A 27534-nucleotide genomic window follows, 5' to 3' on the forward strand; every position below is an offset into this window, starting at 1 on the left:
ATATATTTTTTATATATTTTTTTATATATTTTTTATATATTTTTTATATATTTTTTATATATTTTTTATATATTTTTTATATATTTTTATATATTTTTTATATATTTTTTATATATTTTTTATATATTTTTTATATATTTTTATATATTTTTTATATATTTTTTATATTTTTTTTATAATTTTTTTTTATAATTTTTTTTTATAGTTTTTATTTATTTTTTATATTTTAATATTTTTTTGATATTTTTTTGATATTTTTTATATTTATTTTATTTTTTTTATATGGTTTTTAATATTTTAATATTTTTTTGTTATATTATTATTATCATTATTATTATTATATTATTATATTATTTTGTTATATTTTGTATTATTTTTTATATATTATTTTAATATTTTTTTATATTTTCTTAATATTTTTTCATTTTTTTTTAAATGTAAACAAAACATTTTTTATTATTAATAATTCTGAAAAAGTTTTTCAATTTTCTTATGTTTGCTTTTGTTTTTTTTTTGCATTTTCCTTGTCGTTGCATTTAATTTAATTATTTTTTTTTCATATTTGTGTTTGCAATTTGCCATTTGCCCCGCACAAAAGTTGCATATGCAGCACACGTTGCGTATGCGTGATGTCAGCAATGTTTAATTAATGAAACCAACAGGCGAGTGCGTAAGCGAGACGGCCATAGAGATAATGAGCGAGACGGCCATAGAGCATTATCATTAAGAGTATAAACGATTAATTGCTCAAAAAATCACAACAACAAAAAAACACGGCATTAAAATTTGATTTTAATTTCGTATTCACGCATCGCTTAGCTGTTAATCCATTTGGCACAGTGAAAACCATGAAGGAATGTACAGGAGTTCGTTTTACAGTTGAATATAAATAAAAATCTATATGGTTCTTGGGTAATCGAAACTAATTAGTGGAACTCGGGGAAAAATTACACATTTTCCTAACGTTTTTATTTTTTTGTTTTTCTGCCCTAATGGCTGGCCACAAATTGAATAATTGCATGAGTTACACACACACACACACACAGCGAGCAAGAAGAAAACCCAACCGAAAGCTTGTTAAATTTCCCACGCTTCTGGAAAGAAGAAAAACCAAAAAAAAAAGCATAAGAAAAACGGCGACAGCAACAAAAAAGAAAACTGCTGGGAGGAGACTACTGCACACATTCAAACAAAATCATGATAATTGAATCAAATTGCATGTCAACAGTGGATTAGCAAAGCGCGAGAGTGGAGGGAAAATTATATAAAAATTGCATTGAAATGATTATTTGAGAAAGTAGCAGAGAAATTGCCGCAGAAGCCGCAACTTGTCCTTGTTCCCACGCACGAACTCTACACGGTCTTATATAAGAAAATAAAATATATAAAAAAAAATATATTTTTATATATAAAGCAGACTTATTTCTCGGCTGGAAAACCCAAACGTCAGACAATTGAAGAGGCAAAGAATGAAGCTCTGGCCAGAAAAAAGCCCCCAGAGAAAGGCACAGAGAACGAAGGGTCGCTGGCAACATGGGTTAAAGTGCTCTTCGCTCCCTGCAATACAAAGTACTGACAGAGTGGGTTAACCCATGTCCTGATGAGGCACACTTCGGCCACTCTTCCTTTCCCTTTCTCTTTCTCTTTTTCTCTTTTAAAAACAATGAACTGCAAATTGTGCGCAAATTACATAAAAAAGTAAACAAAAAATGAGAAAAAAATGGGGAAAAATGGGAAAAGGGAAAAGGGGAGGCGGCCAGAGTGGGGCAACAAAAATATAAAGAATAAATAAACAAGTAAACAAAAGGGCAACCAAGTAAAACCAAATAAAATGTGGCAAGGCAACAGAGAGCCAGTGAAAGAGCAGCTCTCTGAATGAGTCAGCATAATGCAGCACACGGCGTATGCTTGATGTGTGCCAGCATAGCCAAAGAATAAACTCGAAATTAATGATGGAAAAGATAGAGAGAGCGTTCCAAATGGAAAAAGCACACGAATAATGTTTGAAAAGTCAAGAGCCATAAGGAAAATACAAGAAATTAATTATTAAGCTGAGGTATGAGCTGAGAAAGAGAATGGCAATCGAAAGAACATCAAGTTACTTGACAAGCAACAGGTTATAAGACTAAAAATCAATTTATATCAAAATGCAATATAAATTAATAAGAGGACAAAACCTTTTGTTTTGGGAATAGCAAGGATGTAAGTTGTAGAAATAAATTAAATAGAAAACCGATTTGAAAATGAAATTGACTTAACAAAAGATGCAACATAACGATCTTGATAAATTGAAAAATCACTTAAATTACAGCCAAAGTCCATTACATAAAGTTATAGTTTTGGTTTATCAGATGGCAAATGGCAGCAGAATAAATCTGCTAAAAGCCAGCACTTAGCACCCTTTAAAATTTAATCGATTTTAGTTTTTGAGTTGTAGAGCAGCTGAAAACAGCCACTTGCCTCTACCACTTGCCACACAGAGCAACCGCTTCTTGAGACATTAAACAAATATTGAAACATAAATTTCAATTTGTTTTAGTTCTTTTTTTCAGCGATGTTTGTTTATTACTTGGGCATATCAATTTTGCCCGGTGAAAGATTAAATAAACACAAATGTGAGCCAGAACCCAGAACCCAGAAAGAGAGGGACAGAGGTGAAAGGGCACTCCGTTCCTCGGGAAAAGTGCATTGGCATATTAAGCGTCTGTCTGCAGGGCACAAACTCCAACTCAAACACAAACAGAAAAAAACAGAAAAAAAACACAGCAAAACTGAAAAGCAGAAAACTGGAAAACAGAAACAGGCAAACGTGTGCACATTTTATTTTATTTTATTTCGTTTTTACGATTTTCATGTCTGAAAGTTTTCTTTCAATGTTTCTGTGTGTGGCAACAACGGCAAAGAGGCAAAAGTTTCAATTTCTGCAATTGTTGAATTTTTGCACGCACAAGAAATAAAGATGAACGAACACACCCATGCGGCGGGGTTACCTCTCGGCGCATGCAACGATAATGTGAATGACCAGGGACCAGAGACCAGAGACCGGAGACCGAAGACTCTCGGAGACCAAAGTCTGAAGACTGGAGACCTGCCAAAAGCTGCCACATTGACAATGGGCATCGAGACAAGCGCGGCAAGTTGCACAAAATTTTTAGAGTCCTAGCATAGTGGTTAAAATGGGAAATATTTTTAAGATTTTCTTTAGAATATTTTCACAAATTATTTGATATTAATTTTAGACTTAATGATAGAAGACTCAAGCTGTGTTCAAAGTTAAAAAGTCTTAAAAATACCAAAAAAAGTTCAAGAATTTGTTTAAAAACAAACCCAGACACAGTCATCAATCTCTAGTCACTGAATTCAAACCAGTTTAAGCCCCAGCAAATGGACCTTGAACCACTGTGACCGGCGGGTTGGTCATAACCGGGCTCAATGCGAGCCAGTTGCATTTTCCATTGGCCATTGGCCGTTGGCTTCAGTACGTGCTGGAAATGAGCAAAAGTCTCAATTCGAGTGGCTAATTAAATCAGCATCGCCGCCTCATTCCCGGGAACACCCACCACCCATCAGGAGGTCGATCAATCGAACTTTCGATCGTTTCAAATTCAATTATTTCCATAAGCCAAAGTGTCAAATGCTGAATATTTACCCAAAATCAAAATTCAATTAACTGAAGAGATCGTAAAAAGATATGCAAAAGGCCTTCTGTCTGAATGTGTGAAATAATTAAATGCAAGAGGTCATCGAGGAGGACATCATATTGGGGTTTATTAAGAACACAGGGCGTATACTTGATATGATGGATGATAATGAAACTGCCATTGGATCGTTGTAGTTAGTTAGCTTTTAAGTAGTCAAAAGATATTGAATTTTACATCTTAAAAGACATGCATTTTCCCGCAGTATTTTCCTGTTGACTTTTTTATTTATTTTTTTTTGTTTTTCCGTGACACAGTTTCCCCCGAATTCATTATCACTTTTCCAACTGGTTTGCAGCTGGGACACACCTACCTCTCTATCCATTCATCTCTCGCACTCGCATTTTCCCCCTTTCTTTCTGCGTATCAATTATGAGTCTTTGACTCGGTTTAGCTTTAAAAGCCAGGCCAAGGAGAGTACAAAAAAAAAAAAAAATTAAAAGGAGGAGGAAAGCCATAATAACCCAACAATTTCCGCTGCTTGGCTGTGGAAAAACAAGTTTTTCTTGACTTTGACTGTGACTCCTTGGGCTGGTTTTTTGGTTTTGGTTATGGTTATGAAGCTTTGGCTTTGGCTTTTCTTTTTAAGGCGATTCGGTTATTAAGTTGGCGAACGGGAAAACCGGGACGCCCCTTCCTGTTGCATTTGCATAACCTGCTGGTCTTCCATTTCTGTTTGCAATCGTATTTGTTTAACCCCTCGAAGAAATGGACAAATCAATTTGCTTGACAACCGCACAGCATACACACACACACACACACACACACTACTCAAACTGCACATCACCCACTCACACACACTATACACTAGCTGGAAATCGAATTGAGTGTTGATTTATTGGCCATGATCTGATTTTGAACAAACAAGAAAACCCATTTAGCGACATGTCCAGGAATAAATAAACAAACAAAAATCATAAGTGAGAGAGAGAGATGGAAGGAGCGGTGTGCAAGCGAGAGGGGGGGAGCATGTCAAATGGTGCACATAAATCTAATTGAATTAGCGCACGAAAATCAAATCAAAAAGGCAAAAAGCACCCCGAATATTGACACTTTAAATCGAAAGACCAAGCAAAAACAGCGGGCAAGTGTGAAAAGCATGTTGAAGTTCAATGACCGCCGATCGTTGACTCCTTTGAAATATACAAATCTATATATATATATATATATATATATCCACATCCATATGCAATATTGGTCAAATTATTTGGCTACGACTTTGATAAATTCGTTTTGAGTCGACAGAGATGAATGATTTTCAAGGGGAAAGGGCGAGGGCAGAAAATGGGTCACTTCATTTGTAGAATTTTGTTAGCCGCACTCTACTTTTTGGCAAACTCAAACATATGTTATTTATTTGTGATAAAGACAGATGAATACGACCTTATAAACGAGGAAAAAATACAAGCTTTTATGAGTTTGAAATTTGATTTTATTTAGGATTCAGAGCAAGGAAAAGTACTCTAAGAAACCCTAAAAGAAGCTGTAAAAAAGCAAACCAAAGCATTGCCTTACAACTTAGTAACAGCAACTAGCAATTAAAGCGACTTTGTAGTGAACATGACTTTGAATTTCGGTGGAAGGCAACTCAATTTAAAGTCAATTAAACCGTTCAATTGTTCATAAAACATTTGACTGCACAAACAGTGGGCCACAAAAGTCACTCGAGCGGATAAAAACGCAGTGTAAGACCGCAGCAGTTCGTTCCTTTTCGTAGACCCCTGAATTATTTAGCAATTTTCCCAGTTTCTTCCAACTGGGTAGAGTAGGAAGTGGAGAACCAAAAAACCACCATCTCAGACCCCTCTGCTCTCATCCATTCAGAGATGTCACATTAACACTGCTTAGCAAGCAGTCGAACACGTGTCTGACAAGAGAATCTTCTTCAACTATCCATCAAAAAGTGCCCCAACCACCCGAAAAAAAAACCCCCATATATATAATATATATATATACTCGTATATAGCATTCTCTTCGCATCAGTCACGGCTTTGGTCCCCCTCCCTGCTGCCTCTTTCCCACTCGCTGCGTAGACAAATGCTAATAGCATGGCAAATTTAATTTTCACACTCACTTTGTGCGTGTGTGCTTGACTTTGTGTTTGTATGAGTCTATCAATGTGTGTGCGTGTGTGTGTGTGTGTGTGTGAAGTGATTTTGGGTCTGGTTCTTCTTCGCGCTGCGGCTTTAATTGAATTTGCCGCGTTTTTGTTTTGCCGTTTTATTAGTTACAATTTTTGCGCTCAATTATGCGAACGTTAATTTCATTTTGCAAAAGCTACAGCGGAGATTCGCTAGCTGGAAAATTGCTGGGAAATACCTCAGAGATATGAGTTTTAAAGGATCTGCGAGTAAATATATCTGGAAAAGCTAGTGTTCAATGTTGGGAAACAGTTTATGTGGAACAAAAGGTGAAAAATCAATGCAAAACTAACTTTAACCCAAATGAAAGATGAAGGACTCTAGATGAGTTCTTATATAGAAATATAAATAGGGTTCATTATATTGAATCTCTACTGTATACCTTCCGCCTACCTATGCTTTATGTTCTCTAGATTTTGATGATGTTTCTTTGCTTGTTGTTTCTAGCCCTTGGGTTTTTGTTTTTGTTTTTGCGTTCGCTGTAAGCGCCATTTAAGCCGACGGCAGCTGTCAGTCGTCCCCGCTCTCGCTCTCGCTCTCTCTCTTCTCCTCTTCCTCTCTATCGGCAAGGGTATGTGTTTGGTTTTATCTATTTCAGCATGCATGCGTGGGTGTATGTATGGGTGTATGAGTGCTTGGATGTTTGGATGTTTGGATGGTGCTTTTAATCGCTGGACGGGAACAGAAATAAAAAATGGAGAAGCAGCAGCAGCAAACTAACATTGCATATTGTCTGGTACGTATTCCCTTTGTGAGTCTCCCCCCCCCAACTAGAGTTGGCAAACCTTTAGCAGATTTCAAAACCACCCCCACCTCTCTTGAAAAGCCTTTCAGTTTCAACTTTAATAAGGTTAGTTAGTTTGAATTTGGAAAGTGTTTTTTATGTGATTTCTAATATTTCTGATTTTACATTTAATACATCTTTCAAATACTATTTCCATAAACATTTCAAATAATCCCCACAAATCACACAAGCACAACTTTGAGCTGCCAAAAAAATGATGCACAAATGAAACTTTGATAATTACGTATACGCCCAGTTGAACAGCCATATCAGCGGAAAGCGAGTATGAAATGACCACTGATTGGATTCAAGTCCCTTAGTTACCCGCCGTCTAATTATGATATATATATATATATCTGCATCGAACAGCTAGGCAAATTATGGCTGTCACATATCACGCATACGACTAGTTGAACAGCCAAATCACTCAAAACTGTCGGCGGTTATTTTGGTTTTAAGTTCAAAGTTGTGTTCGTTTTGGGAAAACAGCGAATTTCAGCTGTCAGATTTACACAAACACAATGTTTTTGGCACAAGCAATTTGGTTCACAGCAAAAATAATGGTGAAACGAATTAAGTTTAAAGCGAAATTCCTTGTTTTGGAAAGTCAAAGGAAAGTAGGGAACCAGTAGCAAAGTTTCTTTTCTAGAAAACAGTATTCAATATTTAAGGAAATTCCAAGAGATATATCTTATATTATTAAGTTATAAGAGAAGCTTGAAAGACTCAACAAATTTATCCACAAATTGAGTTGCATTATCCTGCCGGCAGCTTAGTGTCAAGATTAAATATTTTTACCCTTTTCTAAATCCTTCTTTCAGATCACCCGCCTCTACTTGTTGTCCTGTTTTTTTTCCTTTGTTTGGCATGCTTAAGTTTTTGTTTTTCCGGTTTTTCCACTATCTGCATTTTCTTGTTTTTTTTCTGCTGTTTTTGTTGGGCGGTCAACCTGACATGTGAGCCACAGGCACGAATACAAATGCTTAAATTGTGGCGTATTTGGTAGCTGCAGGCTTTAATGCACAAAACCAGAGTCACAAGACAGGGACGGTAGAGACGAACGGAGAACGGAGGGGGCGGGCATTTTCCATTTTCCCCCTGTTTAGTAGTGTGTGAAAAATGCGCGCCACAGCCAAACAAATTAACAACAACACTTGGAAAACCGAGAAGAAGAAATAAAATCCACACAAAACACACACATAGAAAATCACACTCACACGAAATAAAAAAAATATAAAAAATGGTTAGAAATTGGAACAATGACCGCCAAGTGCTGCCAACTCTCTGTCTCCCTCCCACCACCACTGACTCTCTTTCTCGCACACATTGTTTTGGGTTCATTCATACATTTTTGTAATTTTTTTGTATTAACGTTTGCTCGCCCGTTTTCGTCTGCCGCCTTTTTGTTTTTTTTGTTTTTTTGGCCAGATATTTAAAGACTTGAATTTCACGGCTGTGATTACGAACTTATTTTTTGGTCACACAAAGTTGCCCAAAAACGCATTTAAGGGCTTTGAATGGCAGTTAACTATGACTTGCAAAAATGTTTATGGTGGAGGAAAAGGAAGGTGATTTTAGTTTATATAAAGAAAAGACTTAAACAAATTTTGTTGGATTTTTTAGAAGTTGTTTTTGGGGAGGGAAAATGGTATAGTTTTACATATATTTTTTTGCAAGAAAGTAATAAGATTAGTAATATTTTTTATGTAAATGAAAAGTCCATTTGTCCTTTTATAAAACTCGAATCTATGTCTACAAACTACTTTTTATGTTGTTTTATTTAAGAAAGATTAGAAAAATATTTTTTAGCTTTTAAAGCATTTTTATTCTTTATAAGAAAAATATTATTTATCTTTTTTATTTAACAAAAATGGCCTTTAAAAATATCTTTCAATTTTTCAAAATTTATTTACTTGTCTAAAAATCTTTATTTAAGTTAATAAAGAAACAAAATATATAACAAGCGCCCTTTCTTAGAACTTTTATATATCCCTAAAATAACGATTTAAATTATTTTTATAAATAATGGATTAAAATTCTAAATCATATTTATGCATACTTCTAAAAATAATTATTATTTGTTGGCATTTAGAAAAGTTTATTATAATATCAGTTAAGGATATTGCGAACAACGTATGGTGTATATTTTACAGTATTGCTGATTTCAGAGGCCTTCAGGCTGAGATATCAAGGCTTATACGGACAAACGGACGGACAAGCAAACGGACAGAGTTAGAACGAGACTACCAGTGATCATGATCAATAGTATACATATCTTCCTTTAACCCTAAAAAATCATGATCAACGAGTATTAATGATAGGTACAGGTATAGGTGGCCCATTCAGCGTTTGCTTTTTGAACTATCGATAACATTGACTTTGACATTTCAAATGTCTTTGTCAATGTGTCAGATATTTAGTAGAAGGTTTGCGGTTTACAAAATGGTTAAGTTTACGCTTGAAGGGAATTGGGAAATATTGATATTTTTATAGCGATTTTGAAAATCTTTCGTGGGCCATCATCTTTATTTCTAACATCTTTATTCTTCATAACAAAAATATTATTTACCTTTTTGAATGAGTTTAAAAAATATTATGGAATTTTTTAAAACTTGCTCTTCTTCAAAAAAATTAATATTTTTCTTATATAAATTTTTCACATTTTTCACACTACGTTACTCAAATATTTATTTTTTAGCATCAATAAATGAAGTAAATATTAGGTTGTCAAAAAAGTCTTGCGGTATTTTCGCTAGTTGGCGCTGAAAGCGCGTAGTTCTTGTTTTGTATTCGTCGCATCAGGTCATACTATACCTTTTTGGAAAGCTCATTTCACGCACTTACACGTGTTTGATTGTATACGGCATATTTTGCAGTACCACCACAAAAAAGGCAAAAATACATCTCAAGCCGCCAATAAACTTTGTGCAGTTTATGGACCCGATACAGTTTCCATTTCCACCGCACAACGATGGCATCAACGTTTCGTTCTGGTGTAGAGGTGGTCGAAGATCCGAGTTTTTGCCAATAGGGAAGCGAGCTTCAATGAGAGGGACAGCATTATGAAGTTGACATCTCGTTGGGAACGCGTCATCGAACAAAACAGCGCATATTTGACTTGAAACGCATTATTGTTAACAATTTTATAACGCAAGACTTTTTTGACAACCTGATATTTATACAAATATTGTTGAGTTTTATGGAACTTATTTGCCTTTTAGAAAATATTTTGTCCTGTCTTTTAAGTGAATGTTTTAAGTAAAGATTTTTTAGTTTTATAAACAAAGCCAAACAAAGCCACGTTTGACATAACTTTTTTCGCTGATATTAAGACATACTAACTTAACTTATAGCCAAACCAATTTAAGCCCTTTTAGTTCTTTTTAATGACAAAACTTACACCCCCTTAAACAAATTTCAAGTGACAAAATTGCTTTATTAAATATGTTTGTTACCTAAACTTTTAAAATGATTGCCAAACAGCCAGCTCATCTGTATTTAAAATAAATAATTATGTAATTAAAAGCTTGGCTATATTTTAATTAACAAACTCACGCCGATTATATCGAATTACAACTGTGTGTGGACTGCAAATTGAATTAGCCAAAAATGTGGCCAATAAAATAATATTATGAAAATGGTTTTTGGCAGTCAAATAAAGTTCTTGTTTTATTTACAGAAAACTAAATAAAGAAAGTTCAATTTAAAGAAGTTAACTTCGTTTTCGTTTCTCCTTGCAGCCATTTTCATTTGCATGCTAATTTGATTGATTTTACAGAGGAGAGAGGACAGAGAGAACTTCTGTTGATTAGCTTTGTTTGTCTGCGGATTTGTTTATCCGAATGTTTATTCCAACTCTCAATGGATATTACTATCTCTGTGCAGAGTCAGGGGGGGGGGTTATTACCCGCCGGCTGTGTTTGCTTAATTTGAACATATTTAAATATAATTTGATTTGCCAGTTAAATGGAAAATGATTTATTAAATGTGCGTGTGCATTGTTTTTCTCTCTCGTTTCTCGTTTTTTCTGTATTTTAATTTAACCCAGTGTCAGCTGATTATTATTGTAGTTTAATTAAAATGTTTATTGTTTTTATTTGTTGCATGCATTTCGCTAATATGGCAGTCCGTGTGTGGTGGAATAAAAATGTAAACAAGCAAAGACAGAAAATTAATACACCAATCATGTTCAATTTTCATCGGCTGAGATTTATTCAGATTGGAAATCGAGTTAAACTATCTTGGGATTAACTCTCTCTCTCTCCTGCTAATTGCAAACAAGTTGTCATTCTTAGTGGGTCTTCTCTTTTGGCTCATCAAAGAACTGCATTTCATTCCCATTCCCTCGTAGAATGTCGCCCTTTGAAATTGGTTTTTGCCTGCTGCTCTGCACAGGTCTGTAAGTCTGCTCATTTGATTTACTATATAACCGACTATATATCTGTATATATCTGTATTATTAACTGACTATATATCTGTATATATCTGTATTATTAACTGAATCTAAACTCAACTCTCCAACCCCTTGGTCTTTGCCCCGCTTGATTGTCCGCTAATTGCTTCCACTGCCTTGCCACCGCACTCGGGCCTCCTTTTTCCACCGCTCTTGGGTTTGGGTTTTTGGCAACATCCTGCCGCCTTTTTTCCATTCACGCCCACTTTTGGGAGGCGGGTTGGTAGTGGTGAATTTATTGCACTTGAACTGCACTCGAAGTGGAGCGCAGAAACTGCCGACGCCGTAGGTCAGCTACAAGAGTTATTCTTCGCCGTTTTGTAATTGGATTAGTTTAGGTTTTTGTTTTTTTGGAGGGTAAGTCGAAGGTGGATAACTCTGTAATCAAAAATCTTGGCTAGCCACACTAAAAATTTCTTAAATTTAAGCAACTTTTTTTCATTTATTTTATTAAAAAGTAGTAATAAGTTAGCCTAAGTAAGGAGCAGCTTACTAAATGTTGTTTTTAGAGGTCAAAGTAGTTGATTTTGAAACTTTTTCTACATTTTTTCTACTTTACTCATCATTTTAATATTAATAAATGGATTAATTAGTTTATTACTAACCAACCATAGCTTAACTTATGTGAAGCCGCCTTTACTTCCGTTTTGTCATCCAACCTTAACCCTTTATACCCCCTCAATCTTACACATTTCTCAGCCTTTTGGCCTGCCAAGAAGTACGATAACTTAAACATTTTAGCATAATTTATTTAAAGCTCTTTGAAGGCACCCTAAAACCCAAAGCTTTCTAAGCAGTTGAGACAGAGAAAGAGACAGAGAAAGAGACAGAGAAAGAGACAGAGTAAGAAACAGAAAGAGACAGTAAAAGAGTGAGGAAAGAGATGGCATGTAGACCTAGCTGGCAAGATACTCGTATGACTATTGTTATTAACCCACCACATTGTTTGCTACTTTTGCCTGCCGTTGACTTTAGCCAATTGAGCTCAATGAATTTGTTAATTGCGCTGATTATTGGCATTTATTAATAAAAAAAAATATTACATAGTATTGTTGTTAATTTTGTAATTATTATTATGCCTCCTGCTCTCCGTTGGCCTTTGAGTGGCCCAAATATTTGTGCGTGTAAGGGCCAAAAACAAGGGCCAACAACAACGTTTGCCTACATGAAATTGCAATTAAAATCCCAGGCCCGAAAGGCATTTTATGCATGAAATAAACCAGTACAGTGGGTTAAGTTGATTTATTTATTACAGTTTGAATTTATATTTTTAAAATTAATAAGTTTTTCTGTCTTTTAAAAATCAAATTTCTTCATTTTATTAGTTTTTTGATTTGTTTTTAGTTCTTTTTTTCTGCTTATAAACTTAATTTTCCCCACAGTGGCCGAACAGAATTTAAAGAGCTTAACGTTTATGAAACAATTAGGAATTCATGTAAATAATTACATTTCCTGTTTGCCGCTGTAACGCTGCTTTAAGAGCGGAAATAGCAAAGCATTAAAAATTGAAGAACTGCTTTTTGAAATATTGCAAATATTGAAAATGTGATCTAAGAATCAGAGATAATCATAAACTTTAATCTGAAAAGTAAACTCATATCTCAGAGATCTTAACTTCAAACTTTAAAATTTCCCAGGACTTAATGGCATTACAGCTCATGGTTTTTCCTTTCATTTCTTTTTTGCCATCACCCTGAAAAACTTCCAATTTCCGAAACTAAGCAAATAGAAGACTGTAAAGTCAATGGAAGACCAGCTGGCATCGACCATCTGGCCTGCCCTCTCTCTCTCTCTATCTCTCTCTCACTATAACACCCTCTCTTTCACACATCTGCATGTGGTCGCCTTGGGTCATTGATACGTAAACGAAAAGCTTGAGAAAATTGACAAATAGGCGACACTCAAATATTTGCACTCTCGAAAACCCAAACACAGGGACTGGTTAGCCAAGAAAGAGATGGCTTATGATAGAGATAGGAATATCTGAAAGTAAACTTTGTTCAAGGATTTACCTTCTTATTGTACCTCCCCCCCAATCTATATTTACTTTTATTCCTCTTACCTCCCCCCAATCTATATTTACTTTTATCCAAAATTTTTGCATATTTTTTGGTTTTTCCCTTAAAAAGCCGTCGGGCTTAGAGAACTTTTTCATACTTAATGCGGGCAATTAATTTAAGTACTACTACTATACATTATTTGAAAAAACAATAAACATGGCCAAATCGGAAAAGCCATAAAAGAGAACAAAATCCCAAAATTGTTTTATGGCCGGCGAAAAAGTTTAGTTATGGCAAATTAATTCGCTTCCGAATGGCTAAAAGTAGTTCACATGACTAAATCAAAGCGATTTCCGTATGATAAATGGACTGGCCAAGCGGCTAAATTAAAGTCGAAAAGAGAGATTTTTTAATGGGATTTAAGTTAGGCGAGCGCCTAAGATCATTAGTTGCAGTCTTTTTCGGGTCTTAAAGGGGTTAAAAAGGTAAGTTTTTCTTAGGTAATTAATATTTATTTAACTTATTTACTAATCTTGTAAAGAATATTTAACATTTTCATCAAATTCAAGTTAAAATTTGAATTTTTTAGAATATTGCAACCTCTCTTTCTGCCCTCTAACCTTTCTGTCATAATTCCGCTGACAACCCTAACCGTCCTGCCTGAGCTGCCATTGTTAGTCAATCAAATTTCCATTAGGAAAGCCAGGCTAATAGAGTGTCATCCATCGGACACTCCCTTTCCCCACACCCCCTCCCCCCCCTCTCTCTCTCTCTTTCTCTCTCTGTTTCGCCCTCTCTTTCTGCAGTCTGGCACTGGGACATCTTTGATTTTAATTGCATTTCCATTTTGCAACCCATTCAATCGCCACTGACATTCGACTTCGATACTCGACATTCGTAATTCAATTGTCCAATTGTCCGCCCCCTGCCACTCCCCCTTTTTAGTAGTGATCAGGGGAATGGCTAGAAAGAGACGGAAAGTTTGTCGAAAATGTTGATTCAATTATTCAAGGTGACGACGCATCTCAAATAATTGAGTTTCGCTTTTATCATTCGGCACTTTCGAGTGTTCCTTTATTTTGTGCCATTTTACAATTTGATTACGTCAGCCAGAGAGCAGACACAGCCTCCTCCTCCTCCTCCTCCGCCGCCGCCCTTGGCAACATTGTCAACTTTGATTGACATTCAACTTCGACTGACAATTGACCGTCAACAATAAATTGTTGCATGCAAATTGTCGTCAAATCAACAAAAATCGGCATGGAAATGGCACAGAGAAATGGCAAACAGAAATAATACTAAAAATAATAAAAAAAAAAAGAGAAAAAGTTGGAAAATTTGCAAAAAACAAGAAAATTAAGTGACAGCGAACAAAAAAAAATTTTAATGAATATCACGGAGCTGTATATATGAAAAATTCCCACTTATTATTGGCAGTCAGTCCAAAGGGGGGTGGTGCTGCCTGCCTATTGATTATAATGGCTTTCGAAACAATAAAAATATTTCCATTTTTGCGGTGGCAAAGTTCAGATAAAAATGTGCATATTTGCATTATAAGTGTTATTAATTCGATTTCGTATGAAGAAAGTGGGTTTTGGGGTTTATTTTATGGGCTTAAATTTTACAATTTTAAGTTGCATTTTTTTAGGAAAGTTAAAAATTCATTTAATTAAATAACTTTCTGAGCATCTTTTACCACTTTTTCCCTGCCAGAGCACTAGTTAAGTGCAGCAATTTGTGAATTAATAAACTTTGATTAGAATGTTTGTGGACAAATACCCAAACAAAGGCCGAAACACACACAGAGAGAGAGAGGGAGGTAAAAGAACAACACAGATTTCGGGGTGGCCATAAATAGAGCAAAACAGCGACAATGACAACAACAACCAACCAACCGACCAGCAACAAATAGCAACGATAATGTCAATTATTATTAACACGAAAAGCGCACGCACTCGATCCACAACCGCCGTTGCCGCCACTGCCCCGCCTATATTTTCCCACCGCGCCGTTCGCCTTTTTCGGCCATGCATGAGCAATTTTCGTGGTCAATGGCGTCGAACAGGCCACATCCCCACCCACTTCCTCTTGACCACAGGCACGAATGACAGCTACAGTGGAGATTAGTTAGGTGAGAAATGGTTTTAAAAATATGTCTTAATTTTTTTAAGATTTTTAAAGTAACATAAATAAGTTAAACAATATGAAAAAAATATTACCATAAATCCAAAATTAATCACTTAAAATCAAAATTTAACCCACTGTAGTTGGGAAAATGCGGGCTGTGGGAGGCAATGAGGTGGCTTACGCTGGCGATACAATCGGCTACAGTTGGTGACCGGCACCGGACAACAACTAAACAACTGCGGCAACAACAACAACAACAACAACTATAGCAACAACAACCAAGCCACAAATCAAAAAATTTGTAAAATTCTCTTTTTCGGACTTTTGCAGCCTCCTCTCTAGACCCCCCCACCTTAACCCCCCTTTAATTTTGTGCTGTTTAAATAGCCGAAAATTGCCAGCATTTAAATGCAGCCAAGTGCCACGCCCTTAATTAGGCGGCTTATATAATTTTGGAAACTCGATTCTCGACTAGAGGCCAGAACACCCCCCCCAAACTAACAACAGTTCGTTAGCGTGTGTTTGTGCCCGATTTAGTTCGACTGACTTTTGGCTAATTAATAGGCGCGTGTTGCCAACAATATGCGAAATCTACGTGGCCGACATGGTTTTTAACAAACTGTCTAAAAGCTGGAAACTTTCTAGCCCCCAAAACCCCCCTTCTAGCCACCCACTAAAAAAAAAGACAAACTAAAAGTTTGTGGAAACTTTTTTGGCAACTGAGATTTGACTTTTGATTTAGAACAGGTAAATAGTTCGAGTCTTAAAATTGAAACTCTTTAATTATGGATTAAAATTTAAGGTATTCGTTTTGAGATTTAAGAGTTAACTTAGTGATAAATCTATAAAAATAACTTAAATATTTAGTTGGAAAAAAAACTACTTTGTATGATGGCTCCCTCAATGAAGCTGTCAGCCAGCGCTTTTGATAATTTATTAGCCAGGCAAATGGAAAAATAGAAAACATTTTAATTGAATGTAAGAGAAATAAATTGAATCCGCCTTAAACAAAACCCTCATCGCATCGAGGGCCTCAATCAAATTAAAGATTTATGATCCCCAGGCAGCATCATCATCATCAGCAGCAGCAGCAGCAGCAGCAAAAAAATAATTCTAGACAAGACAATGAATATCAATTAGGGGGCGAAAGAGGGTTTAAGGCGGGTTTGGGGGGTGTCGGCTTGATTAGATCAGCAGGCGGACAAAGGAAAAATGAAAATGTTGAAAAAGTAAAATGAATAAATATTTTCTGTTGCTTCTAATTGACGTAAATTAATAAGCAGCAGTCGTCCCCAGTCTAATGTCAACGTGAAAGTCACATTCAGAGACCCAGCCAAAGGTCAGATATCTCCTACGTCAATGTCAAGGAGCAAAAAGCACTGAGAGGGCTTCCTTATCAACACTCAAGGACCAAGACGGGTATTATCATTAAATATTTAAGCACTTGCCTTAAATTTGATTTAAATTCTTTCATTTTTTTTTTAAGTATTTTTTAATTTGTTTCTTCTTTTGTTGGCTGAAAAGTCTTTCTTTTTTGTTTTTTGCCTTCTGCGGGCTGGCGGAGTCATTAAGTCAGCTTTGTTCCGCCTCAATGCCGACCACGCCCCCCCTCTCCACCGCTTTCCAAGGGGGCTAAGGCTGGGGCTGGTGCTGGTTGAATAGAATCAAAAACAAAGCCAAACAACAACAGCACTGGAAACAGAGAAAATTTTAAATAAAAAACCCAAAAAAAATGTGACAGCAATTAAAGCCGGAGCCGCCTTCTCTTTGAGATGTGGGCGAAAAAAAAAAAGAAAAACGAAAATGAGCCAAATGGGCGACATTCTCAATTGCAAATGAGACACAATCAGATGAGGCTCCCAAAAAAAAAAGAGCCAAAAAATAATAAAACAGGGAAAGTGGAAGGGCAAAAGTAGGGAAAATGTTCGACTGGCAAAGTACCTCTGGCAAATTTCTGAGCTTAAATCAAGTGGAAAGAAAATAATTCTAAAAGAAATTCAACTAAAAATCAATCGAAATTATTTTTAAAATCATTTAAAAACATTTAACTTTATATTACTTAAAACAAATTGTTAATTTCTTAAAATTTTCAGTGTTTTAGTCGTCCAAATCCACTGCCATTCTTTATAGTTTTCAACTCCCACCTGAGTGAAACTAAGACTTAAGGAAATCTGTTCACCCAAAATATCTTTTCGGTACTCCACATTATCATTTCATTAATCCCCAACCAACCAGCCCACCTCTCCTGCCCCATTTAGGCACTACTTAAGCATAAAAAATTAAGCAAAAAAGCTGATAAAGAAGAGTAAAACAGAAGGCGACGAGAAGAGAAGCTCATAATTGCACGCTAAACGCCATTTGAGTGGACATTTTTGTGAAAAACAACTCCAGCAACAAAGTCAAAGGGAAATGCTATGGGTTATAAAAAAAAAAAAGTAAGGGGGTGGCTCAGCTCAGACGAGAAGCTTCCAGCATGGAATCTTAATGAGTGGGCGGCGGCAGATGGCAAGTGCAGCGGCAACCAAACGAACCCAAACCCTGGCCAGAGGTGGGCTAAAAAAAAATGACAAGACCAGCTGGTCTCTAAGGTTGTATATAGTTTTGGGTTCGAAATTCGAGTACCCTGGAAAGGAAGTTTCTTTGATGGTAAGCTTAATATTAATATTACATTATTAAATATTTTTTAAAGATTTTTAAAAGTATTTTTTTAGATTTATTATTAATTTATTTTGAATGCTTACTCTTTTCCCTTTAAACTTTTCATTGTTGTTGCCGTAAAAAATGTTTAAAAATAATTACCTGCAAAGAAAAAGAAAATTTATGTTTTTAGTTAAGAAAATTAGATTTTTACTCAGTCTTTGAGCATCTTTTATATTATAAAAACTTATATTATTATAAAAAGTTCTTATATAAGTTCTCGATTGGCTTCCCCTTTATCCTTGGCCTTCACAATCACAATTGCAATCACACATTAAACGAAAAACTCTCCACCCAGATTATGTACACCCCATTTAAAATATTTTCCCTCACAACTTACTTAAACAAAATCCAAGCTTTGTTTTTTAAATGAAATGTAAAAAAATATATTTAATTGGCTCTCCCACACTGGCTGTTTTGCTTGTCATAAACGTAATACCCTCTTAATTCTTGGGTGGCCCAAAGGGGAAACTGGGCCAGATGCAAAGGAGGCGTGGCATCAGTGAGTGGGCGAGTAGGTGGCAGGTGATTAACGGCGGGTTTCGCGTGTTTTCCCGGCAAAAGGTAAAACTACTGGCAAAAGGAAAAGCGAAGGCAAAGGTGATGGTGACTGCAACGGGTGGAATGTGAAGCCAAGTTAATTTATAAACACTGGAGATACTTAAGGGACTACAGAGAGAGAGAGAGAGAGTAAGAGAGAGAGAGAGAGAAAGAGAGGGCAAGTCCAAGCGGAGCAAGTTGAAATCCTAGGATGTCGAGGATGAAGTTGCAATAGAAGCGAGCAGAATAAGTGGCAGATGAAGTGCAAGATGATATCCCGGAGTCACCTTGACTGGGGCTATCAGTGTGTAATCAATCATTGAAGTGGCTTTCCCCGGCAAAGGGGATTTTCAATCCAAAGTCTGGCAAGTAATTAAAAACTTTTCTGACGGCAAAAAAAAAAAAACCAAAAGAAAAGAGTTCCAGCAATTTGTCCAGGGGCCCCCCCAGAACAAAGGGGAGCAAAAAACTGATGGGGAAAACACTAGAAAAATGGTCACCAATTGGATGAGATTTTTAATGTGCGAAGATTTGGGAAGGGGAGTGGGGTAAGGGGGTGAGAGGATTTTATAGATTCACCTAATAGATTTCAACACCAGAACACATTCAGGCACCACCAGCACACTGGCTGCCTGCAATTTTCGAAGACTTCCCAAGGGGCTTTGGCATTTGCAATTGGCATTTCGCATTTTGCATTTTGAATTCTGTATTCTGCATTCGGCAGTCGAATCTGTGATTGAGCAACTTCGGGGGCTGGGTTCTCCCAGTCTATGATTCTCCCATGGAGAAGGTTATTTTAGATTTTTGGTCAAGAGCTTTGGCCTATAGCAGCATATGGTACATATGGCATATATATACTTCTATATAGCTATTTTTCTGCAACAAACTTGGCATGCCACAAAGATCTCATCGGTAGTGTATGAGTGTATGTGTCTGCGTGTGCCTTTGGAATCTATGAATGACTGAAGCTGGCTAATGGTTATGGCCGGGCTTTAACGGAGCAACTGGTTCTGCCATCATCATTATCATCTCTTGGCTTTTGCCCACTTTGCTTCATTTTTTGAATGTCGACTGCACTGAGAACAACCTGTTTCGTTGACGGGAAGCAGTGTGAAAATGTTATTACTAAAATTTAAGATTGTTTTTAGTCGTTTTTTTTAACCTTATCATGACACTGTTAATTATATCATATCAAAAGTGAAATATCTCTGAAATATCTTTTGTTAAAGTCGAAAATCTGCGTGAAAAGGGCTTAAGGGGAAACGAATACTCCTACTCCTAGTTACGTCCTAATTTACTACACCTTTTCTGCCAGTGTAGACACCTCTACTAACTAAACTGGATTCAGTTTAAATGTGTCACATGCCGAGAAAGAGAGAGAACGATTCTGGAGCTACTTGAAATTTGCATTGCAAAGTTAGTCCCTCTTTTACTATTTCCCATTTTTCTGTGTTTTTTCTTCTTTCAGGCTTTGGCCGGAAGGCGAAAATGCCGCCGCTAGATGTCGCCAACCCAAACCTCCGTCCTACCTTCTCTTTCACCAGCCAGTGCATGTCGTCTCTTTCGCACGTTGCGTGTGTCGAGTGAGTGTTGACTTTTATGGTCATTGACTTGTCCCCTCCTGTGTGACTGTGCCACACAAACATTGCAGGTATGCCGCAACACCTCGCTGCCACGCCCACCTCCGCTACAGCCCCCCCTCCCTTTCTGACAACAACATGTTGCCTGTATTTTACAAGAGCTAATCAAGCGATTGCAGGTACAGCACTAATTCAATAACGCCAACTCCAGTCGTCCCCCTTTTCGCATTTTAAAACGCACTTTTTGGAATTCCTTTTAGGGAAGTCTGGATATGAAGTTTCCCTTGCCAGTTGAGGCTGTCCTTTGATAATGCAAGTATATTTTTAAGCCAAAAAGGAAGCAGTTTAATAATATACATACATAACATAAAGTTAACATACAAATGTTACCTATAAATCACCAATAAAGGTACCTAAAAGTATGCAATACAACAATGTCTGTAAAAAAAAGTAATCAGTTTGATAAAAAAATAAAATCCCTTCATTAATTTAGCGCTGCTTTTCACTATCAGCAATGGATTTTTTAAGCTTCTTTAACAAACTTTTTTATAAAAGATAATACTTCTACTTAAATCCATCAAGTTTCATTTTCTAACGTCGGACATGTCCCTTTTCAAGTAACCAACATTCGCGCACTCGTATGCAAATTTAAATTGTATCCAGCTATTGGATGAATTTTATTTTTTTCGCTTTTCATGCGATTTAATTTTGTTGTGTTTTTTTTTTTTTCGGCGACGGCACCGCTAAGAGCATTAAGAGGCGTGTGGGGGGAGCTGGCGGGGCGTGGCCGATCCGGTGGAGATGCAAAAATAACGTTAAATGTATAAATTCTCGCATTTATTTCATCGCATCGACGATGCAAATTCGTTTATGCAACCCGAATAAAAAATACAAATAAAAATAAAAATCACAAAAAAAAAAGAAAGAGCGGATCGTCCGGAAGGTTGTCCGCCGAAAGGGAGTTGCGAAAAAGTAATCATAAAAAATCACGGCCCAAATGGTTTTTCCTCTCTTCCCAAAAAGAACACGGGTGTTGATGCCTATGGGGTAGGAGTGCTTTTTGCGCTTTTCACCCAGAAAATTGTGCCATTCAATTAATTTTGCTGCTGTTTGGCTTACAGTGCGTTTCGCAACAGCAATCCGCTAGGAAAATGCATTTGAAAAACTTATCGAGTGAAAATAATTGTAAGAAATGCATCAAATTTGCTGATATTTTTATTATTTAAAAAGAAAATATTTGCCAACTTTGAAAAATCACATAAATACAGATATAGCTGATCAAGAAATGTACTAAAGAAAATCCACAGGTGTTTCATCCGAACGACTGTCACTAATCAATTTCCCATTTCTACCCAATTAATAAAAGGGAAAACTCTGCCCGCTCTTCATTAGGCATATGGAGTTTCCCTCAAAAACAAATTCCTCACACAAAAAGCAGTGGGGAAAAAACTAGGATTTTTTGGCAAATTAAATTCATTCCGTTTTTGGTGCAGGACCCAATTTAATGGTTGATTAAAAAATAATAATAAACAACGGCGAAGACCCGGGGGTTGAAAATCGATTTAATCTCCCTTCTGCTTGGCCCAAAGGCTTTGCCAAACTATTTGCTCGGCGCCCATCGACAATAAACATAAAAAAGTTACTATATATATATATATACTGTATAGCAACATGAAAGGGAATATTTTAAAACTTAATAATGTTTGGGGATATGGCGGAATACCGAATGACGAAGGACCGGAGTGCTGGCTTAATCGATTTGCTATCAATTAAATCGGAAAAGGTCTTAAACGCTGGTGAGATAGTGCAAAGTGGGGATAAGAGTGGGAAATATAATAAATAATATATTTTTTATATATATTTATGACATTTTTAATGCTTTCCTTTAATAGCTCTTATCTTAATTCATATAAATCAAGTTTAAATACTAGTTTAAAAAGAGAAATATACTATTTACCCCATGTCAAATTGTATTTTGGGAACATGGCTAACAAATTCCGTTTGCACATTTCATTGGAAATTCATTAAATATCCAACATTGTCATATACCCTTAATATCAAAATTTCCGACATGTTTATCGATCACGACGAAAACTTTCCAATTGAAAAATGTCCGTCAAAACTCCAATCAAAACCTCATTATTGACATTGATGGCGGCTTACAATCGTTAGCCTGTTGTTTTTGTTATTGTTGCGGGGCGGGAGGGAGACAAAGGGTATATACCCCCAACCCCCTCTTGACCCTTTTGCCACTCCCATTTTTCTATCATCATTGTTGGTTACATAAATTCGCATCGCTGTGGCGTTTGCCGCGCAGTTTGTAATTAATTATTCAAAAACAATTAACTTTGCCAGCCGGCACACCTACACATATACATAAATATACACACACACACACATACCATCAAACACCGAGGACAGGCATTAGAAAGCACAGTTAGAATGCATAAAATATGCGACGCTCGGCCATGTGTGTGTGTGTGTGTGTGTGAAGGTAGTAAAGGTATGCATGTTGCCATATTGTTTGCATATAGAGAGAGTCTATTCGCTGAAATAAAGCCTCGCTTTTAGCCCATTTTCCCCGGCTTTTCCCCCGCACTTTCCCTAATGGAGAAAGTTTAACGAAAACTCCCGAAAATTTGTTTAAATTTCAATTAAAATAGTTTGCAGCCAAACAAGCCAGTTATGTTTAAATTTAAAGTATTCTGTTTAAAAAAACAGGGAAATAATATTGGGTTTTCCCTTTAAAATTAGTCATTAGAAAGAATTCATTAAAATTATTTAAAGCAAACATATGAACAAGAAACAAGGATAGGTAAATTAATAAATATTTAATATTAAAATAATGTGGTAAGACACTTTCTTAAAAGGCCCACTGTACTGCATACAGGATACTTACTTACGAGACCCATTGTACAACTGAATGGAAAAGAACAACCCAAGTTAACTGTAAACTTCATATTGTTATCCCATTCTACCATATGCCTTGCCATAAGAGATCGCATGCGTGTACATATATCTATTTCGCTAACGGATTAGCAAGGATAAGGAAGAAGAGGAATTGCGACATTGAGAGTTTAGCATTGAGCGAAAGTGGTTAAGTAAATAACGGAGATATTAAAAAAGTATTAACATATTTAAGCTGTTATAAAAACATCTTTAAACATCACTTTAAAGATGTTTTAATTTATTTACAGCAACTATGATGGAACCTATTGATTAACATTAAGTTAAAGAATAAACTTTGAAAAATATTTCTGGAAAAATTAAATTATATCTGTAATTTAAGTCCTTTTTAAGCCTTGTAAATATTTTTAATAGGGGAAATTTTCATTATCTGTAATAATATTAACTAAATCATAAGTAAGACAAGACCGCAAGGTCAACCTATTAAAATCGCTTAACAACTTTTTATATACTCTTAATTTCCCATAATTACCTAACATCTTGTCAACCAACATATTTAAATAGAGAATTAAATCACAAATTCAAAATTCTCCCAAAGGCTCAAGTCTAACCGGATTGCGTAATAATCAGAAATAATTAATTTGAAGCGGAGAATTTGAGGCTCTTACCCCGAACTACCTCTTCACTCTCCGCGGTGCTTGATTAGTCAACTTATTTATTTATTTATTTATTAAACATGTTCCGTTATTGTGTACGTCTGGCTTTCGCTTTTGTGGTCGCAGATGGAGACTGTAATGCGATTCCGAGTATTTATTTGTTATTACAGCGTTTGGCAAATCGATTCGTTCCATGGAATCTCAGATACATCAGGATCGACTTGTAGTCGAGGCCGATTTGCCTGTCAATTAGAAGGGAATTACGACCCAATACAAATGCGGAAAAATAATTGGTAAATTGTAAAAAAAAACACAAATTGTAGGGGAAATTCTTCTGGTTGCTGTTTAAAAATTCATGGCATGCGGTTGATGTCTGTTGCCAAAAACGCTAATACCGAAATGCTTTGGCTTCGTTTACCCCTTGCTGCCATAATTGAAACGTTATCGATCCGCCTGCAGTATTTATTTAAATTAAATGCAGGGAAACTACAAAATTCAAAAGCATTTCCAGGTGTTGTTCCCCCCCTCCCCACCCTCTCAGAAATGACAAAAAGTAAAAACTGCTGCGCAAAAAAAAAAAAAAAAAAAAAATTAAAAAGGAAATTTTCCATTTAGATGCGCTATGAACATTGGCAAATGTTCGGAGGAAAAAAATCGAGGCCAAAGCAAACCGAAAATATTTCGTAAAGAATTTATGAGCCACACACAAATTAAGTGAACTTTGTGGAACATTTTGGAAAAATCCCACTCGGCTAAAACGAGAAACAAATAAACTAATAAATAGGTAACTTAATCTCTGGCCAAATTGAAAAGGAGAATTTAAAACGAGTTTCCATTTTACGCCGTCGGTTTCCCGGAATTTTCGTTTTCGTTTTATTCACTTTGACTAGGGCTTAATTGGTTGGGATTTGAATGCTTTGCAATTAAGGCCTCAAATGAATCGTTGAAAATGCTGAGAAATAAATCGAAAAGCAATGAGGGGAATAAACTTTTGGCCAAGTCAAGCTTAAATTGCCAATGATAGGTTTCTAACTGAAATGGAAACTTAAAATTAAGAAAACATTTTCAAGCTATGTATCTTGATATTCACATTTATTTATTGCCATAAATACTTGTTAGTTTCATACTATTTATTGTTTTGTTTTCGATTAGTTTTTAACTAATATCAATTTCTTTGTGAGTTATACTCAAAAACTAGTTAGTTTATTCCAATCCCTAACAATAAATCGTATTTGTTATGTGTTATTATAGATTTTTTAATGAGTGCCATCCATTCGTTTTGCAACAAAATTGCACGGAGATGACGAGATTTCTTCCAGGTTATCTACATTTAATCTACACATTCCTCTAATAGTTCCGTGTAGGATATACAGTAGAGTGGACCGTTGACTATTCTTAAGTATACAATAAAAAATCGAAAAAAAAGGAAACACTCAAATGAAGAGTTGCCCCTCTTTAAGGAATCATTCTAGAATTTTGAAAAAAAAACCTTTATATTAACACTTTAAATACATAAAATATTTCCCATAGAAGCAAATTTCAATTTATCAGGGTGACATTTATCCTGAATAAGATGCACTTTCTGTAGTTTTTTTGGTCCACTTTATTGCCTCTGTGTCTCTCCATCTGTCCCCATCTCGTTCACACTCTCCGAAGACAGTGCACATGCACTCAGAGTAACGATTGACGATGTATATGTATGCCTGTGTCTGTCTGTCTGCCTGTGTGTTGTTGTAATTGTTGTTGCTGTCATTGTTGCCCTTGTTGTTGTGTGTCGATTGTTATTGTTGTTGCCTGAAACGGTGATCGCCGGTGCCTGGCACCAAATGCTGCACGTCAGTGGGAGCGAGATGGAGCCTGCCGGGCGTGACAGAGAGGCAAAATAAAAATAAATAAATGAAAGAAAGAAATACACAGCGAGGCAACAACAAAACGGCGAGCAATAAAGAAATCAGCAACAGCAACAACAACAGCAAAGACAACGAGGCTGAAGAGCAACAACAACAAAGAGGAAAAAATTGTTTATAGCTGAAAAATACCTTTGTGGGAATGAGACGGTAAACCACTGGCGGGGTAGTTGGGGGAGACATAATAAAATAAATAAAATAAAGAGAACAACAAAAATCAAAAAACGACCGGCTGACCTATGATGTTATTACCGGCGATCATCTATCTCTCTTTCTCGCTCTGCGAAGCGAGACGAAAGAAGAGGAGAATGCAACAAAAACAAAAACACAGAATCATTGTGATAAAAACGAGAAACATCAGAGATGATAACTTGACCGATTTTTTGATAAACTTCAATTACCTTACAGCTTAAAATATGTTTGTATTTTAAAAATTTATTTCATTTTTAATAAATTAGAGTGGGCGAAGTCTTCTAATATATTTCTAAATCAAAGGATTTAAGCAGCGAACTTTAAAAAATATTCAAAGAAATTTATAGAAATAAATATAAAAAATGCAATATATATCCAAGCTATATAAACATTTTAATACTTAAATTTTAATAAAATATTTTCAAACCAATATTATTTAAAAGAAATTAAATTGTAATACTTTTACAACTTTTACAATTTTATTTGAACTGTTGGCAACTCTGGCAGCAACGGCAACAATTAGAGCCGGCCGGCTAGCCAGAGGAAAAAAAGATGAAAATAAAGGCAGTCAAGCATGAGGCAGCCACTGCGACTGCGAATGCAACTGCGTTCGGAGATTGCAGTTTGAACTGGTTTTCACCTGAGCTTGTCAACTGTATGGCAAGGGGCGGCAAGGGGTGTAAAGAGGGTTAGGGACGCGAAAAGCCGCTAGATTTGCCTAGAAATTGACTGGGATTTCAGATCGCCTTGGCGACCGAGATCGCTGAGACCGGAATACAGCAATGAGCATATTTATTGACATTGGCATGCAATTTAAATGGCCGCGACAGTTGCGCATTGAACATTTGCCAAACGGTTGGGCGAAAGTTGACAGTTGCGGTCAAAATACTAGGATATGTTACTTCATAAAGAGTAAGAGTAATTATTTCAATGTTCTTGCTTCGGTTAGTATCTCTTTTGGTAATAACTATTGTTGCCTATAGCTTAATATAGAATGTTAAGGAGACTTTAAAACAGAAGACAGGACAGAAGACACTTTTCGTTGCCTTGATTTGTTTGCAGTGTAAGCTTGTGTGTGTTTGCCTTTGGTGGCAAAGTTTGCCAAGAGCCTTTTGGGTTGGTCAAAGTATTAGCAAAGTTATTTGCCCGCAACGGGCCAAGCGACCGCAACAGCAGCAACATCAGGCGGCAGCAGCAGCAGCAGCAGCAACTACAACTGCAACAACAAAAGGCATCTGCAACACACACTGCAATTAACTTTGCGGTCAACAGCCACCCACTGGCCAACTGCCTTTGTGTGAGTGCCTTGGCAGTGTATTGGTTAGTGGAAAGAAGAAGCAGTGCCAGTGGCTTTGGCTGCTGATGCTGCGGTTGCCGCTGATGTTGCTGGTGTTGCTGCAGCTGATGTTGCTGCCGTCGTCTGTGATTAAAGGCCAAATGACAACAGCAACAAGCGGCTGAAAACGAGCTGCAGCTGCGTCTGCGAAGGAAAAGCGAATGGGAAATGCTCTTGGCAGTGTAAGTTTTTGTATGATTTTTTATATGTTTTTTCCAGAAAATACTTTTAGCATTTAAAATATTAATTAAGTAATATTTTATACAAAAATATGTAAATAATTGTAAAAATTCTTCTTAAAAAACCCTAAAACCGAAGGATGCATTTCAATTTCGATCACTAAGAACCTTGTCGAAATTCGTGACTATCTGAAAATTGTAGGGTATCAAGTTGGTAGTCCGGCGACATCGTCGTCAACTTCATTGCCTTTAGCTTGCAGTGCGTTGTATTGCATTGAAATGGGTGTCACTCTGTAACTAGCACATTCGCGATAATGATAATGCATAATAATAATGA

The 27534-nt window shown here is 36.2% G+C and overlaps 2 protein-coding genes across 5 annotated transcripts in view; both read right to left on the minus strand.

Annotated features, from left to right (window-relative positions):
* The window catches only part of LOC108103100 (low-density lipoprotein receptor-related protein 2), a 156828-nt gene that overhangs the window by 93073 nt on the left and 36221 nt on the right, over positions 1 to 27534 (minus strand). The window lies entirely within an intron of this gene.
* On the minus strand, positions 1771 to 3449 carry LOC108103096. The gene is given in 3 exon segments (XM_017208461.1): positions 1771 to 2899; positions 2901 to 3202; positions 3398 to 3449. Coding segments are annotated over 3 exon segments (423 nt in total). The 3' UTR covers positions 1771 to 2830.

This window comes from Drosophila eugracilis, unplaced genomic scaffold, assembly GCF_018153835.1.
Source record: "Drosophila eugracilis isolate 14026-0451.02 unplaced genomic scaffold, ASM1815383v1 contig_649, whole genome shotgun sequence".
NCBI lineage: Eukaryota > Metazoa > Arthropoda > Insecta > Diptera > Drosophilidae > Drosophila > Drosophila eugracilis.